This window comes from Lynx rufus, unplaced genomic scaffold (genome assembly GCF_022079265.1).
Source record: "Lynx rufus isolate CCGP_SWC_20201006 ecotype Redwood Valley unplaced genomic scaffold, mLynRuf1.p SCAF_8, whole genome shotgun sequence".
Classification (NCBI taxonomy): domain Eukaryota; kingdom Metazoa; phylum Chordata; class Mammalia; order Carnivora; family Felidae; genus Lynx; species Lynx rufus.
Genome location: NW_025814896.1, coordinates 52498238 through 52514824, shown reverse-complemented (window position 1 = coordinate 52514824; position 16587 = coordinate 52498238). Strand labels below are relative to the sequence as shown.

The window sequence follows — 16587 nt, the reverse complement described above, 5'->3', positions numbered from 1 at the left end:
ACAAAGCTGTAATCATCAGGATGGTATGGTACTGGTACAAAAACAGACACACAGATCAATGGTCAGAATAAAGAACCCAGAAATGGACCACAAATGTATGGCCAACTAATCTTTGACAAAGGAAGAAAGACTATCCAATGGAATAAAGACAGTCTCTTCAGCAACTGGTGCTGGGAAAATTGGACAGCAATATGCAGAAAACTGAACCTGGACCACTTTCTTACACCATACACAAAAATAAACTCAAAATGGATGAAAGGCCTAAATGTGAGACAGGAAGCCATCAAAATCCTCGAGGAGAAAGCAAGTAAAAACCTCTTTGACGTTGGCCGCAGCAACTTCTTAATACATCTCTGGAGGCAAGGGAAACAAAAGCAAAAATTAACTGTTGGGACCTCACCAAAATAAAAAGCTCCTGCACAGCGAAGGAAACAATCAGCAAAACTAAAAGGCAACTGATGGAATGGGAGAAAATATTTGCAAACGACATATCAGATAAAGGGTTAGTATCCAAAATCTATAAAGAACTTATCAAACTCAACACCCAAAAAACAAATAATCCAGTGAAGAAAAGGGAAAAAGACACGAATAGACACTTCTCCAAGGAAGACATCCATATGGCCACCCGACACATTAAAAAATACCCAACATCACTCATCATCAGGGAAATACAAATCAAAACCACAACCAAATGAGATAGCACATCACACCTGTCAGAATGGCTAACATTAACAACTTGGGCATCAATAGATGTTGGTGAGGAGGCAGAGAATGAGGATCTCTTTTGCACTGCTGGTGGGAATGCAAACTGGTGAAGCCACTCTGGAAAACAGTATGGAAGTTCCTCAAAAAATTAAAAACAGAACTATGTATGATCCAGCAATTACACTATGAGGTATTTATCCAAAGGGATACAGATATGCTGTTTCGAAGGGGCACATGCACCCCAATGTTAATAGCAGCACTCTTAATAATAGCCAAAGTATGGAAGGAGCCCAAATATCCATCGATGGATGAATGGATAAAGATGTGGTATATATAGAGAATGGAGTATCACTCGGCAATCAAAAAGAATGAAATCTTGCCATTTACAAGTATGTGGATGGAACTAAGGGTATTATGCTAAGCAAAATTAGAGAAAGACAAATACCATATGATTTCATTCATATGAGGACTTTAAGACACAGAACAGGTGAACATAAGGGAACGGAAGCAAAAATAACATAAACAGGGAGGGGACAAAACATAAGAGACTCTTAAATATAGAGAACAAACAGAGGGTTACTGGAGGGGTTGTGGGAGCGGGGATGGGCTAAATGGGTAAGGGGCATTAAGGAATCTACTCCTGAAATCACTGTTGCACTATATGCTAACTAATTTGGATGTAAATTAAAATTTTTTTTAATTTAAAAAATTAAAATAAATAAATAAAAGCGACACTAGAAACACGTGGTAATAGATAGATTGTGGTGCAGTTGAGGGTTACACAATGCACCCAGGCTCACTGCTAAGTCACTTCTCCAAAAATAGTCCTATTACTTATTGTGCAATTCTCATGAGCCAGGCCCTTGGCTTTACATAGACCATCTCATTTAATCCTCACATCACTGATGAGAGAAATGATTGAAGCTGGTAAGTGGGGAGCAACATTGCAGCTCTTGTATGTCTGGAGAGCACATGGCTTCTGCCCTGTACATGCTTGTCCAAATAGGCTGTCCTTCGGTGGAGAGCCTCAGCTCTCCTTGTTCAGTTAACTGTTTTATACTGAGTTATTACATTATTCATAGTAAATTGTATATACTATGACATTCACTTCTAAATATTGTAATATGCATCTGTATAACATTTTCTACATATTCCAAACATATCACATATAACAAATTGCTAACTAGCCCAATGAGTCTAAGTGACTATTCAAATGTTATATTTCCACAAATTTACATTCCTGAATGATTTCTTGGACCTTATTGTCACTTTTCAGAATGACCGTAGATTTTAGGACCGAGTTTGCTAACTTTCCTGGACTAACATAAAATGATGAAGTATAACTATTTTTGTCTGTTTCAACCCACAAATCTCCAAAGACTTTAACATTTTACCATCTTTTCTATCACCCTTTGCCCCATTTTTTTTGGTAATATCTTAGATTGTCTTATATTCCTTATATTTACTCTATCATGGACTTGGCTTTTGTTTGGTGAAATGCTGTGCATCATGTAAACATAACTTCACTGTGGACACCGTGACTACCTGCAGTCTGTGAGCAGGGCAGGGAAGGGGTTTGTGGCCCTTGTTTTCAAACTCTGGCTTGCCCTCTTCACAGCATATCTTATTCCACAGCCCTGAGCCCACTGGTTTACTTTCTGTAGAGAATAGGAGATGGAGGGAGCACCATAGTACCAACCTATGTAGGCTTTATATCAGTCCCCCATTTTCAGCCCCAATTTCCATGCTCCTCTGTACTTCTGAGGCAGGAGCTTCTTGGTATTTTTGTGGAATCCATTGTGTCCTCCTGTCAGTGGTAGTTGGTAAGCTGCTGGACTGAGTCTTGTCCACTTTTTCTGTTTCTCATCTTTTAGGAATTTCTTGATATTTCTATCTGCTTTTTTTTTCTCCTACTCTCTTTTAGTCATTTTTGGGGGGCATTTCAGCAGGAAGGGAAGAAAAGTGCATGTGTTCAGACCACCATTTTTAACCCAAAGCTCCTAAAACCATTTTTAACTCATTTATTTAACATCAGCTCCTCAAAAGTGAAATAAGAAGACTGGAAAGAAATCAGGAACGAGAAAAGTCTGTAGCTAACCTGGAGTACTTGAAGAATGTCTTGCTCCAATTCATTTTCCTGAAACCAGGTAGTGAGAAAGAAAGACTGCTTCCTGTTATAGATACAATGCTGCAGCTCAGCCCTGAAGAAAAGGGAAAACTTGCTGTAATTGCTCAAGGTACGTGAAGGAAAGTATTAGAACTTCTGTTTCATAACTTACACTAAATGCTGGCCTTGTGGATGAGACTTTGTGTGTGCACTTACAATCTTTTTCATGACACTATGACTTAAAATATGAGTTCTATCATATGTGTAACCTGTGACTAGATTTGAAAAGGTAACATGTAATTTTAAGATGCATCAAAATACAATACAGTGTTTAGTTAGATCTTTTGAATAGTGGACTTGTAATTCTAGCATTGAATTCTATCAAAGAATGTGGTTTTATTTTATATGATACTTTTTTTTTTAACTTGTATTGGTTTAGTCTTTCTTGCTTCATGTCCACCTTTACCTCTTTTCCCCAAAGAGTCTCAAGGCAACAATGATATGGCTCAACACTTGGTCCATATCATACCCAACAGTCCATTTCTTAAGGAACATTCAGCTTTAAAGCTGTCCTGTGTTTGGAGTTTAGATTTTCTATCAAATAGATTTAATGCTGTGATTTCATTAACTCCTTTAAAATGATGCACATACAGCTGCTGTAGTTACCTGACTTAAGACTGCGTCTTAAGGATCATGGTTTAATTTTTTGTTAGTTTCCAATGTTTTTATCACTGACCCTTTCAAGCATGCAGGCAGAATACTGTCATGTCCCTTATAGTTCTCAGTCATCTTTAACAGTTTTCAACTCATGGTCAGACTTCTTTTGACAGGGGAAGAGCAGAGCTAGAGATTTTAAAACAAGTTCCACACATCATATGATTTCCCCAGCAAATATTTGCTGTGTATTGGACCCCTCTGCTGTCTACACCAAGTTCACCCTCAGTGTTCCCATTATCACAGATGTCTTTCTACAGCATCCCAAATAGGGCTCACACAGTGCATCTGGTTGATGTCCCTTAAGCTCTGTCTTATTGTTATTATCTATAGCATTTCCATGTTCTTTTTTGTAGTATGTCGATTATTATTTGAAGAAACTGGTCATTTGTCCTACAGAAGCTCAGTTCTGAATTTGGCACTTGGAGATAGCATTTAACTTGTTCCATTATTGCCTATAAATAGGAAGTTAGATCTCTGATTAGATCCAGGTGTAAATGGGTGGGGTGGGAAACAAAAAATACCTCATAGGTAATGTTGTATAATTTCTGAGACATCGTATCAGTAAGCCCAGAATGTCCAGTTGTCCCACTTTTGACTGGTTTACCTCATGTTGGTGCTCTTTAACATGTTCTTCTATTCCCTATAAGTCCTGATTAAACTGGTAATGCTGGAGAGTGGTGCTCAAAATTGAGCAGGTATCAGAATCATCTGGTGCAATGATTAAAACTCAGATTGCTGGACACCCCCCTCCCCACCAAGTTTCAGATTCAATAGATTCAAGAGTTCACATTTTTAACAAGTTCCCAGATGATACTGATGCTCTGGGGACCTGGTCTGGTGACCATACCTTGAGAACCCCTGATCTAGAGGACTGATATGATTCGGGGTTTGTTGTTTGTTTGTTTGTTTGGTTGGTTTTGGTTTTGCAGAAATACTTCATACATAGTGCTGATTGTTTCTTTCAAAATGTTGTCTTACAATATATCTGAGTAATGATGAGGGAGGAAGATTCTCAAGTAACCTCAGTTCTGCTAATTGTAGGGCACATTACCTTAGCTACAATTGTATTTTTGTCACAAGAACCAAAATAAGAATACATAATGTACATTTTTTGTAATTTAGTTATCCTGATAATAAATTTGCTTTTATATATTACTTTTTGTTTATTCTACCAAAGTTAAAACTATTTTTTTCATTGTAAAATTAACCAGGACTTTAGGAATGACATGTGTATTTTTAAATTAAAACATACTTCAATGAAATGATCTCAAAATACTTAGCATATCTAACAGTCTTTTTTAAGGCCCAGATATTTAATGTTATGTAGGTGTTACATTCAAGTGGCTCCTATAAGTTGAGTGCCTGTTGATTAAAAGATCTCAAAGAGACTAACTTAAGGGTTCTGATAACACAGATGTTAGTGATCATCCCACAGGGTATATATAAGAAGCTCATTAAAAACCCAGAACTCTAATACAGGTTTTTTGCCAAGTCCCGTAAACGTATACGAAAATTCCCTAAACTACTATATGTTATAAAGATTATTCACTTATCTCTTATCTATGTGAACAAACAAAAGAAAACTTATAAAAATTGAATTAAAAACAGTTGTAGTCTGGCGGCAGATAGAGATACAGCTTAAGCGAGAATTATTAAACTGGAAGATGGGTCAGAAGGAATCATTCAGAATTCAGCATGGAAACACAATGGAGGAAAAAAACCCAGAAAAGTAATAGATGTAGAGGATAGAATGAAGACATCTAACATATATTTAATAATTGAAGTTCTAGAAGGAGAGGACAAGAAAGAATGAGGTAGAGATGGTATTGAAGAGAGTGGCTAAAAATTTTTCAGAGCTGCTGAAGGACATCCCTCCACACATTTGAAAAATCTCAATACAATTTCAAGTAGGATAAATAAAAGGAAGTGTACCTCTTCACATAAAAGTGAAAATGCCCCCTAAAAGAATAGAGAAAAGTCTCAAAAGAAGACCCATTACCTCATTACCTTTAAAGGAGTGATAGGCTCACAGTGTACTTTTCCGTGACATTGGTGGAGTACTGTCTTTCGCATGCTATAAGATATAAATGTGAACCTTGGGGCAGCTGGGTGGCTCAGTTAAGCGTCCAACTTCAGCTCAGGTCATGATGTTGCAGTTCATGAGTTCAAGCCCCACGTCAGGCTGTCTGCTGTCAGTGCAGAGTCAGCTTCCAATCCTCTGTTCACCTCTCTGCCCTTCCCCTGCTCCTGCTCATACGTGCACTCTCAGAAATAAACATTAAAAAAAAAACAATAACTGTGAACCTTGAGAAAATATTTCTCAAGATCTTTTCTGATAGAAACTTCAAGAATTCACCTCCATTGGAAATGCTCAACTATGTACTTCATGTATAAGGAAAAGTTAAGTGGAAGATCAGAGATACAAGAAGGAATGCCATGCACAGGAAACCTGGGTCCCCACCAGCCCAACCAAGGACATTTATCAAGACTTGGAAACAATAGACCACGTTACAGATGTCCAGAGTACCAGAAGAGAGGGTCTGAGGGCTGCTCTTCCTGACAGTGAAAGGAATGGGACCATAAAAGCAAAGAACACAAGTACCTCTTGCCCCCTTCATCTCCTTTGAAGCAGGGTTTATACTCTGATTTTGTGTAGAGATTATACCAATATTTTTCATTCAGGTTGGTAATCACTAATGGATATTGAAATTAATTTGGTGAATCACATACAGAACATTTTTTTTAATTGAGACAATGAGAAAAACATCAGACTTTCTTGAATCTGATAAGGGTAAGAATTGTTTCTTGAAGTTCCCTGGGTATATGTGTGAATGTTGGTTTCTGTCTGACTGTATCAGACAGATGTTTGCCTTTCTGTGCATCTGGGTCACAAATATTTGAGAAACATTAACTTAGGGGATAAAGTAGGTTTTCTACCTCTGACAGGTGATGTCCAACTCCTTGTAATAAATACCCAATAAGGACCCAACTTGCCCCACGGGCAAGTGTCATTAGCTGCTCAAAGCTGCCTGTCACATCTCTACATAAGGCAAAACAACACAAAGTGCTACGTTAGTCCCCAAACAAGTAACATGAAGAAATACTGCTCAGTAGCATAGGTTGTTGCTCTGCATGTGGTGCAAATGATAACTCCCCTGCTTCCCTCATGTTGGATCCCAGCACCATTCACAGGCTGCGGATTTCTCTTCTTCTTGAGCCACAACTTGAGGTAAGCAGGTTGTTGGTCATATCGTGCTTCTCTTTGAAAGACTAGAATCTCAACTTGGCTGCTCAAGTAAGAGCAAAGGTTGCTTCTCTACATCTTTACTCCCCAACTAGGTTATAATTTGCAGAACTGTGTATTGTTCTTTACTGTACAGTGTTGCCAAAATCTAATACTTTATAGAAGTAAGTAAAGAGGAAAAATACCTAAAACTAATAGAAGAACCAATTTTACCTCAATTAAGAAAAAAAAAAGAAAGAAAGAAAAAGAAAAAGGCTAACAATTCAATAGGAAAAAAGGTGAAGACCGTGAAGCTTTTTTGATCATCTCCAGACTGGCAGGAAGAGAACACTCACATACTCACTGTACGGGCCTGATTTGGTTTGAAGAGGATGTAGAATTTTATCAGAAGAGAGCAATTACTCAGTGCAGGAGCAAATGCACCCTATCTCAGCCTTTCTGTGGTCCTTGTTTACCAGAGAAGAACAGCTGCCCAGGGGTGCCTGGGTGGCTCATTTGGTTGAGCAGCCAGCTTCAGCTCAGGTCATGATTTCACGGCTCGTGAGTTCGAGCCCCACATCAGGCTCTGTGCTGACAGCTCAGAGCCTGGAGCCTGCTTCAGATCTATGTCTCCTTCTCTCTCTGCCCCTAACCCACGTGCATTCTGTCTCTGTCTCTCTCAAAAGTAAATAAACATTTAAAAAACAAACAAACAAACAAACAAACAAACAGCTGCCCAGAACATTGTCTGCATGGGGCAGAGTCCTGCCAGATCTGAGACACAGATCAGGTCATGATCTCACAGTTTGGGGATTCCGGTCCCACGGCAGGATCTGTGCTGATGGCGTGGAGCCTGCTTGGGATTCTGTCTCTCCGTCTCTCTCTGCCCCTCCCCACTCCCACTCTGTCTCTCTCTCTCTCTCTCTCTCTCTCTCTCTCTCTCAAAAATAAACATTTTTTAAAAGGTTAAATAATAATAAAATAAAGTTCCTCTATTTAAAATTTTGAAAATGCCTTTCTGCATGAGATCCACTTGTGATACATTATACATGCTTGAAAACACAGAAGAGCATCTGGGAGAGAGTATACTGAATTTAATAGTCATCACTTTTGGGGAGAAGTGGGAAGGTGGCAAAGGACATGTAATAAGAAGAGGGGTTCACTTTTTTTAAGGTTGTAAAACTTGCAAATCATATATATTAATATTCAAGTCATAGTAAGAAGACAACAATAAAGGAGGCCTTGTCTGAAATTTTCTTGGAAGCCCAGAATTTTTCTGAATTTTAAGACAGGATTTGTTTGTGTTGATCATAAAAAAGATAAAAGGAAACTGGAACACTCAATACAAAATGATATAATCCCCTGGGAAAAGTTTGGCATTTTTTATAAAGTTAAACATGCTTACTGTATAATAACAATCCCACTCAGAGGTATTTATCCAAGAGAAATGAAAGCCTTTGTTCACACAACAAACTGCACAAACCTAACCACTGAATGATACACTTTAAAAGGGTGAATCTTACGGTATGCAGATCATTTCTCAATAAATGTTAAAATTAAAAACCCATGCACAGGGGCGCCTGGGTGGCGCAGTCGGTTAAGCGCCCAACTTCAGCCAGGTCACGATCTCGTGGTCCGTGGGTTCGAGCCCCGCGTCGGGCTCTGGGCTGATGGCTCAGAGCCTGGAGCCTGTTTCCGATTCTGTGTCTCCCTCTCTCTCTGCCCCTCCCCCGTTCATGCTCTGTCTCTCTCTGTCCCAAAAATAAATGTTGAAAAAAAAAATTAAAAAAAAAAAACCCATGCACAAACGTTTTTAGCAGTTTTATTTTAAATTGGAAAAAAATAGAAACAGCTCAGATATCCTTCACTGGTAAATGAATAAAACAAACTAGTCTGGTACAGCCACACAGAGGAATCTACTCAGCAGTAAAAAGGAATGAACTACTGATACACACGGAACATGGACAATTCTCAAATGCATCCTCCTAAGTGAAAGGAACCAAACTCCAAAGATACACAATGTAATTAAATTTATGACTTTCTAGAAAAGGCAAAAAGGTAGGGATGGTGGTGTTATACCTAAAAAGGATGAATTTTACCATGAGTAAATTATACCTCAGTGTATTTGATTTTAAAATGATTACAGGGCGCCTGGGTGGCTTGGTCGGTTAAGTGTCCGACTTCGGCTCAGGTCATGATCTCATGGTCCGTGAGTTCGAGCCCCGCGTCGGACTCTGTGCTGACAGCTCAGAGCCTGGAGCCTGTTTCAGATTCTGTGTCTCCCTCTCTCTCTGCCCCTCCCCTGTTCATGCTCTGTCTCTCTGTGTCTCAAAAATAAATATACGTTTAAAAAAAATTTTTTAAATGATTAAAAACAATGATTTTTTGTTTGTCTTGGTTTCATTTTGAGGTTTACCACAAAACTATTGGGTTTAGATTCTAAGTTATGTAAGGCTTCTGTTTTAAAAGAATGTAAAAATTCCCCTTATTGTCAATAATACTTAGTTGTGCTGGGGAGTTTCTTTTGGAATTGTCTAATGGAGAAAGCAAATACTGAAAGTTCAAGAACATACTTGTAATGTCAAAGTATGGTATGAAAAGATTAATGCCTTTTTTTTCTTTTTTAACTTTCCAAAGGTGAGGAAGAAAATGCTTCCCGTTCCTCTGGCTGGGCATCCTATCTGCATAGTTGGTCTGGACTTCGATAGATTGACAGGAAAACATTATTTATTTACCAAATAGAATCCATTTGGCAAAAAAGTTTCACATACATTGCTGTCATTCTTTTGTCCAATAGTGTGTGTATATATTCACATCTACATATATTTATACATATCTATGTCAGATGTATTTTAAAAGTCTCCGCTTGAAGTAAAAGTATGAAGTAAGTACAGCAGCCTGAAGTGTTGATACCAGTCCACAGCCCTTTGACTCTGACCTCCCATGTGTGCTACCAGATGAAAACACCAAGAACGAAGTCACTCCCTTCTTCTGTAGAACCTCAGGACCCGCCTGTTTCTGGGCAGTACTGTGAATTTTGAAGTTAAATTTTGGTACAGTACCAACTGGAATTTAGGTTTTTAAAATAATGTTACAAGACTGTTTATTGCAAGATCAGACTTGCAGATGTATTATTATTATAAATTGTTAAAGAAAACTTGTTAATTAGAATATGAAGGAAAATACTTTATTGGTAAAGTTGACATGTTTATTAAGAGATTATAAAGCAAATATGTGCAGTTAATTATGAAACTAAAATACAGTTTAATTACTTTAAAATGAACTGTCCTTTTTTTCCTCTAAAGTATATTATCTCAAAACTCATTATGTTGTTAGAGACTCTACCGTTGGCTGGTGTGACACGGAACATGAACGTAGGGGACAAAGCTCATTACCTCGGGGTGATTTCATGATGTCTCTCCAGGCTCTTGAGGGGACTCATCCACTTTTAAGCCATGAATCTGTTTTGAGAATTCTTTCCATCTCCCCTAATAAAAACTTATCAGCACATTGACTCTGTCATTAGCATTGTATCTAATATGAGAGTGGTGCTTCCCGTGGCCCAGCAGACATGCCATTCCATGAACTCCATCACAAGGAGCTTCAGGAAGACACCTTAGAGGCCAGGGTCATGGTTCCACAGGTCTTGTGAATAACTTTAGGTGGTGGTGGTACCTGCCTTTGATTCCTCTGAGTATATTTTATAGACTAGATCAAAATTGTGTTCCTAAATCATAAATTTGAGAATTCCATTTTTAATATTTATTTGATGGAAAAATCACCACACAGTATGCTCTGTAAAGTTCTCTTAAGCCTTCCAATTTATACCCTAATTTTCAGTCTCAGCTGGTGAACTGACTTTATATTTTGGTTACTCAGAACATTTGTTTCCAATTTAATTTAACTGAAATTTGCTGCTGACATGTTGAGTTTGTTCTTTAAAGAATATCTCCTATTTCTGTCTTTCCTCCTGTTTTAGAAGAACAGACTTAACTAGTGAATGTATTAATGAAAATGCATCCATTTCAGAGCTGACTTTAAAAGTTTAGCTTTTTTACTTTATGAACTGTGAAGATGTGTATGCCAGCAGCATACTATGTAACTACTAGTATTTAAATAAATTTCACTTTAAGTCTAGGCCTTTTTGAAGTCTATATAAACTTGTTTTGAAATACAGTCTCTGCTTATGAATGTAATAACAAAAATACCTTTTTGCATGATAAAAAAATTATTACTTTGATTACAAAAGTGATATTCTTTCATGGCTTCAGCAATGAGAGGAAATGTAATGATTATTTTAATATTTCTATTAAATATATTTAACTGCATATTATATTTTTATGCCTACTCTTTTTCTGTTAGACACTGTCTCTTTGGGGTTTTTTAGTCCATGAATTGGCATTACAAATTCCTTCACTGCTTTCTTCAGACAGTTGGGACCTAGAATGTCATTTGCTTGAGAGAACTGACATTTTGGTGCATAAAGTGTAGCCATGATGCCTTCCATGTCAGACATCTACCTTCCAGCTGGATCCGGGAGCCACATTTAGCCTTACTTTGGGCACCTCTCAAGTTCCAGCCTCCTCTGTGGTGTAGGCCTCTCTTGTATACAGTGAGATTTGCTTATGCTCCAAACTGTGTAAGATCAAGAATTATATTCCTTTAAACAAACTTCCACAATTACGTTCTTTTAAACAAACTTTGGCAGAAGTGTAATTGAATTGCTTACTAGCAAAGCTAAGGCTTGGAAAGGCATGCAGTGTTTTGTGTTCTTTTTAAGCCCCATGTTAGCTAATGATGTCACTGGAAATACATAGTATTGAGGAATGTGAAATTTCCAACAAAGACACAATTTGGTATTTGGTGACACAAAAAAAGTACTCGTACTATGAGTAAGTTGGAATGTAGGTTGCAATTTGGTTTAAGACTATTCTGTTTTGATTTGGTTATCTGAAAATCAGCTATTATTTCAAAATGAATATACACTAGGTAAAACAACCTGATACAACTTTGCAGGTGTCTTTGAGCTAATTTTTACCCATGAGTGTTAAAAAGGATTTGGTTATTTATGCATAAGTTATATATAGCAGAAAAATCTTTTCCTCCTGCATTCAAAATGTGATTACATGGCCTTCAAATTGTTACTTTAAAAAAAAATAGCAAGGTGCATATGAATAGAACACTGAATATTGTTCAATATTAATATGGTGAAGAAATAAGATTTCAGTTTCAATAATGTAGATGACCACCCCAGCTTCCCTTTGAGGTGAGCTCACTTAGAAACCATAGTGGTTAACGCTCCAAATGTCTGCCTAGACTTGAAGACGACAACAATCCTCTCCACCCCTGCCTCTCATTGGGAACTTTTGCCCCACCACCATACCAGGAGGCAACCATAGGCCCAACCAGAATCAACTGAACCAGGCACAGAGCCCTAACCCAGGTGAAATTGATTAGATTCAATGATGTGGATTTGGTACTACAGAGTCAAGTCCGCATTTCTGTGTAACTCAAATTATGACAAAGACAGGAGCTCTGGGAGACCCAGAAAGAGCAAGGAAAGCTCACCTAGGAAGCACAAAGAAAGCTAAGCTGACAGGCAGAGGTAATACATATGGGGTGAGAATGTTGGGAGACTTCAATTCTGCTCTAATGCCTGAGACAGGTACAGTGGATTCTAGACCATGTCCCTGCATCCTCAGCAAACTTCTACATGTGCTTCGAGAGTGACTATCAGGTGTCTGGAACACAGTGCAGTGACGAGAGGAGAAACTCTACACTTAGATCTGGACAGAATGTCCACTTTACTACTGACTGGCTCGGGGCCCATTCTTGACAGTTCTGAGACCCCATCTGTTTATCTGCAAGAGGAAGACAACAAATTACACAATTGTGAGTTATTAAATGACATAATCACCCCAGCACAGAGTGGGCACTCCAATGTTAATTCCCCTTTTTGGAAGTTATCTTCCTACTTCCTCAGCCTGCAAAAAGGTTTACCAATTCACTTTTCTTTTTGTGCCCAGTCCTTACTTAAGTGCACGGCACATAACACTAAAGTGTGCTTAATGAGTAAGTTATTTAATTAATCAACAAGTGAATGTAACATTTACCTGCACATGCCTGTAATAATCACCTCTTGCTTGGGGCACCTGGATGACTCAGTTGGTTAAGCATCTGACTTTGGCTCAGGTCATGATCTCACAGTTCATAAGTTTGAGCCCTGTGTCGGCTCTGCTCACCGCTAAGAGCCTGGAGCCTGCTTTGAATTCTCTGTCTCCCTCTCTCACTGCCCCTTCCCCGCTCGTGCTCTGTCTCTCTTTCTCAAAAATAAACATTAAAAAAATTTTTTAATAAAAAAAATAATCACCTCTTGCTTTTTAGGAGCACCTAAAGGAAATATGTTTAATTTGTTTAGTTTTGATGATGAGTCTGTGCTTTAAAAGAATTACTTTTAAAACATGATGAAATATTTACAGTTGAAATCATATTTGATCCAAAGTATTATGGGAGAAGAGTGGGTGAGGGTGGCAGTGAAAGAGGATTGACAATGAGTAGAAAGTTGTTTTCTTATCTACTCAAACATTTTCACTCAATGCACTCCATAAGCATACATCTTTTTTTTTTTCTGACATCACTTATACATTGTGTTTTGGTTTTTACTCATTTGTTGAGATATAATTTACATATCATAAAATTCCCTTGTTGAAAGTGTACAATTCAATGGTTTTAGTACAGTTACAGGGTTGCAAAATCATCCCCATAATCTGAGTTTAGAAATTTTTATTACCCCCTAAAAGGAACTCCCTGCCCATTGGCAGTCACTCCTCCATTAGCCTGCTTCAGTCCTTGACAACACTAATCTACTTCCTATCAAGTTGCCTATGATAGGCTTTTCATATAAATAGAATCATGTGTGTGATCTTCTGTGACTGACTTCTTTCACTTGGCATAATGTTTTCAAGGTCCTCTGCATTGTAGCATGCATCATCCCTTTTACTGCTGAAAACTAATCCCTTCTATGACATGTTATGTTTTATATATTCATCAGTTGGTAGGCATTTGAGTATTTCCAACTTCTAGCTATTAAGCATATTGCTGCTATGAAAATTTGCATACAAGATTTTGTGTGGATATGTTTTCAGTTCTCTTGGGTACATGTACATACCTTGGAGTGGAACTTTTTGCATCATATAGTAACTGTATGTTTATTTGTAGAACTGCCAAACTTTTCTAAAGGACTACTCCACTTTACAATCCCACCAACAAGGTATGGATTCATTTTCCCCACATCTTCATCAAAACTTATCTGTCCTTTTGATTATAGCCATCCTAGTGGATATGAAGTGGTATCTCACTGTGGTTTGATTTATATTTCCCTAATGACTAATGATGTTAAAAGTGTGTTTCAGGGCACCTAAGAGGCTCAGTCGGTTATGCATCCAGCTCCTGATTTCACCTTAGGTCATGATCTTAAGGTTCATGAGATAGACCCCTGCATTGGGCTTTGTGCTGACAGTGCAGAGCCTGCTTGGGATTCTCATTCTCTCTCTCTCTCTCTCTCAGTATAAATAAATTTTTTTAAAAAAGTGTGTTCCATGTGCTTTGTATTTCTTCTTTGGAAAAATGTCCTGTTTCAATTATTTGCCCATTTTAAAAATTGGATGATTTGTCTTTTTATTATTTAATTGTAAGTGTTCTTTACATACAACTTTATGTGATATACAGTTTTGGACATAAATCTCTTATCAGACATATGATTTGCAAATATTTCCCACCATTCTGTGGTTTGTCTTTTTACTTTCTCGATGACTCATTTGCAGCACAAAAGTTTCATTTTGATGAAGTCTCAATTTACCTACTTTTTGCTTATCCCCTTTACTTTTGATGTCAGATCCAAACTTCATTGCTTAATCCAACAATTACAAAGATTTATTCCTATGTTTTCTTAAAAAAGTGTTCTAGTTTTAGCTCTTACATTTAGGTCTCTGATTCGCTTTGAGTTAATCTTTTTAATATGATACAGGAAGGAGTCCAACTTCATTCTTTTGCATGTTGTCATCAATTTGTCCCAGCACTATTTATTGAAAACTTGGTCCTTTCCCTATTGAATTGTCATGGAACCTTTGTTGAAAATCATTTGCCATAAAAGTAAGGGTTTATATCTTAACTCTCAGTTCTAGTTCCTTGACCTGTATGTCTGCAGCTAGACCAGTCCCACACAGTCTTGATTACTGCAGCTCTTTAGTAAGATTGAAAGGGGGAAGTGTGTTTCCTCAAAATTTTACTCTTTCTTTTCAAGATTTTTTGTCTCTTCCAGATCCTTTGCATTTCCATATGAACTTTAGGATCAGCTTGTCTGTTCTCCAAAAACACAAATTGGGATTTTGATGGGGTTTATGTTGTCTATAAATCAATTTGGAAAATATTGCCTTCTTAACAATATTTAGTCTTCCAACCCATGAACATAGGGTATCTTTCCATTTCTTTGGATTTGCTTTAATTTCTTTTGACAATATTTTGTAGTTTTCAGTATACAAGTCTTGCATTTAAATGTTAAATTTATACCTAAATACTTCATTCCTTTTGACGCTATTGTAAATTGAATTGTTTTCTTAATTTCATTTTTGGATTGTTCATTGCTTATATATAGAAATCTAATTGATTTTCTGTATGCTGATCTATCCTGTAACCACACTGAATTCTTTATTAGTTCCAGTAGCTATCTGTATGTGGATTCCACAGGAATATAGGTAACTATATTCCACAGATCATGTCATATGCAAATAAAGATAGTTTTACCCCTTCCTTTCCTATTTTGATGCCTTTATTTATTTTTTCCTGCCTAATCACCTGTCTAGAAACTCTAGCACAATGTCAAAGTGAAGTGACAAAAGAGGCCATCCCTATCGTCCTGATGTTCAGAGGAAAGCATGCAGTCTTTCACCATTAAGTAGGATGTCAGCTGTGAGACTTTCATAGATGCCTTGTATCGGATTGAGAAAGTTTATTTCTATTCCTAGTTCGTTGAGTGATTGATCATGAAAGACTATTGGGTTTTGTCAAATAGTTTTTCAGTCTCTTTTGAGATAATCATGAGGGTTTGTCTTTTGTTCTATTAATATGGTATATTATTACATGGATTGGCTTTTGGATATTAAACTAACCTTACATTCCTTGAAATAAGAGTTGAGATTTGAAGCTTAATAATGGAGGCTGGAGTATATATAGTAGTATTCTCACCATTTTTGTATGTGTTTGAAATTTTCCATAACAAAAAGTTACTAAAAATTTAAGAGTCCTTTAATTTGTCTGTTTTTTCTTTGTTTGTTCATTTGTTTTTGTTTTTAAATTCCACATATGAGTGAAATCATATGGGATTTTTTTCCTCTGGCTTATTTCACCAAGCATAATACCTTCTAGGTCTATCCATGTTGTTGCAAATGGCAAGATCTCATTTTTTTTTTTTATGCCTGAGGAATATTCCAGTGTGTGTATGTGTGTGTGTGTGTGTGTGTGTATCACATCTCCTTTATTCATTTGTGGATGAACACTTTGGTTGCTTCCATATCTTGGCCAATGTAAATAATGCTGTAGTAACCACAGAGATGTAGAGAACAAACTGATGGTTATCAGAGAGGAGGTGGGAGGGGGGTATTGGTTGAAACAGGTGATAGGAAATAAAGAGTACACTTACAACGATGAGCACTGAGTAATGTATAGAATTGTTGAATCATTGTATTATGTACCTGAAACTGATATAACACTGTTTGTTGGTTATATTTCAATTTTTAAAAACTTTTTTAAATGTTTAAGTTACTAAAAATTGAATAAA

General features: G+C 37.2%; 1 protein-coding gene across 2 annotated transcripts in view; it reads left to right on the top strand.

The window, feature by feature from the left end:
- Positions 1 to 11085, top strand: part of GCC2 (GRIP and coiled-coil domain containing 2) — a 66487-nt gene extending 55402 nt beyond the window's left edge. For both annotated transcript variants that reach the window (XM_047067842.1, XM_047067841.1), the window contains exons 22-23: positions 2741 to 2942; positions 9390 to 11085. In XM_047067842.1, coding sequence (XP_046923798.1) covers positions 2741 to 2942; positions 9390 to 9460 — 273 coding nt within the window. In that variant the 3' untranslated portion in view covers positions 9461 to 11085. The remainder of the gene's footprint in view (positions 1 to 2740; positions 2943 to 9389) is intronic.
- Positions 11086 to 16587: the final 5502 nt, after the last annotated feature.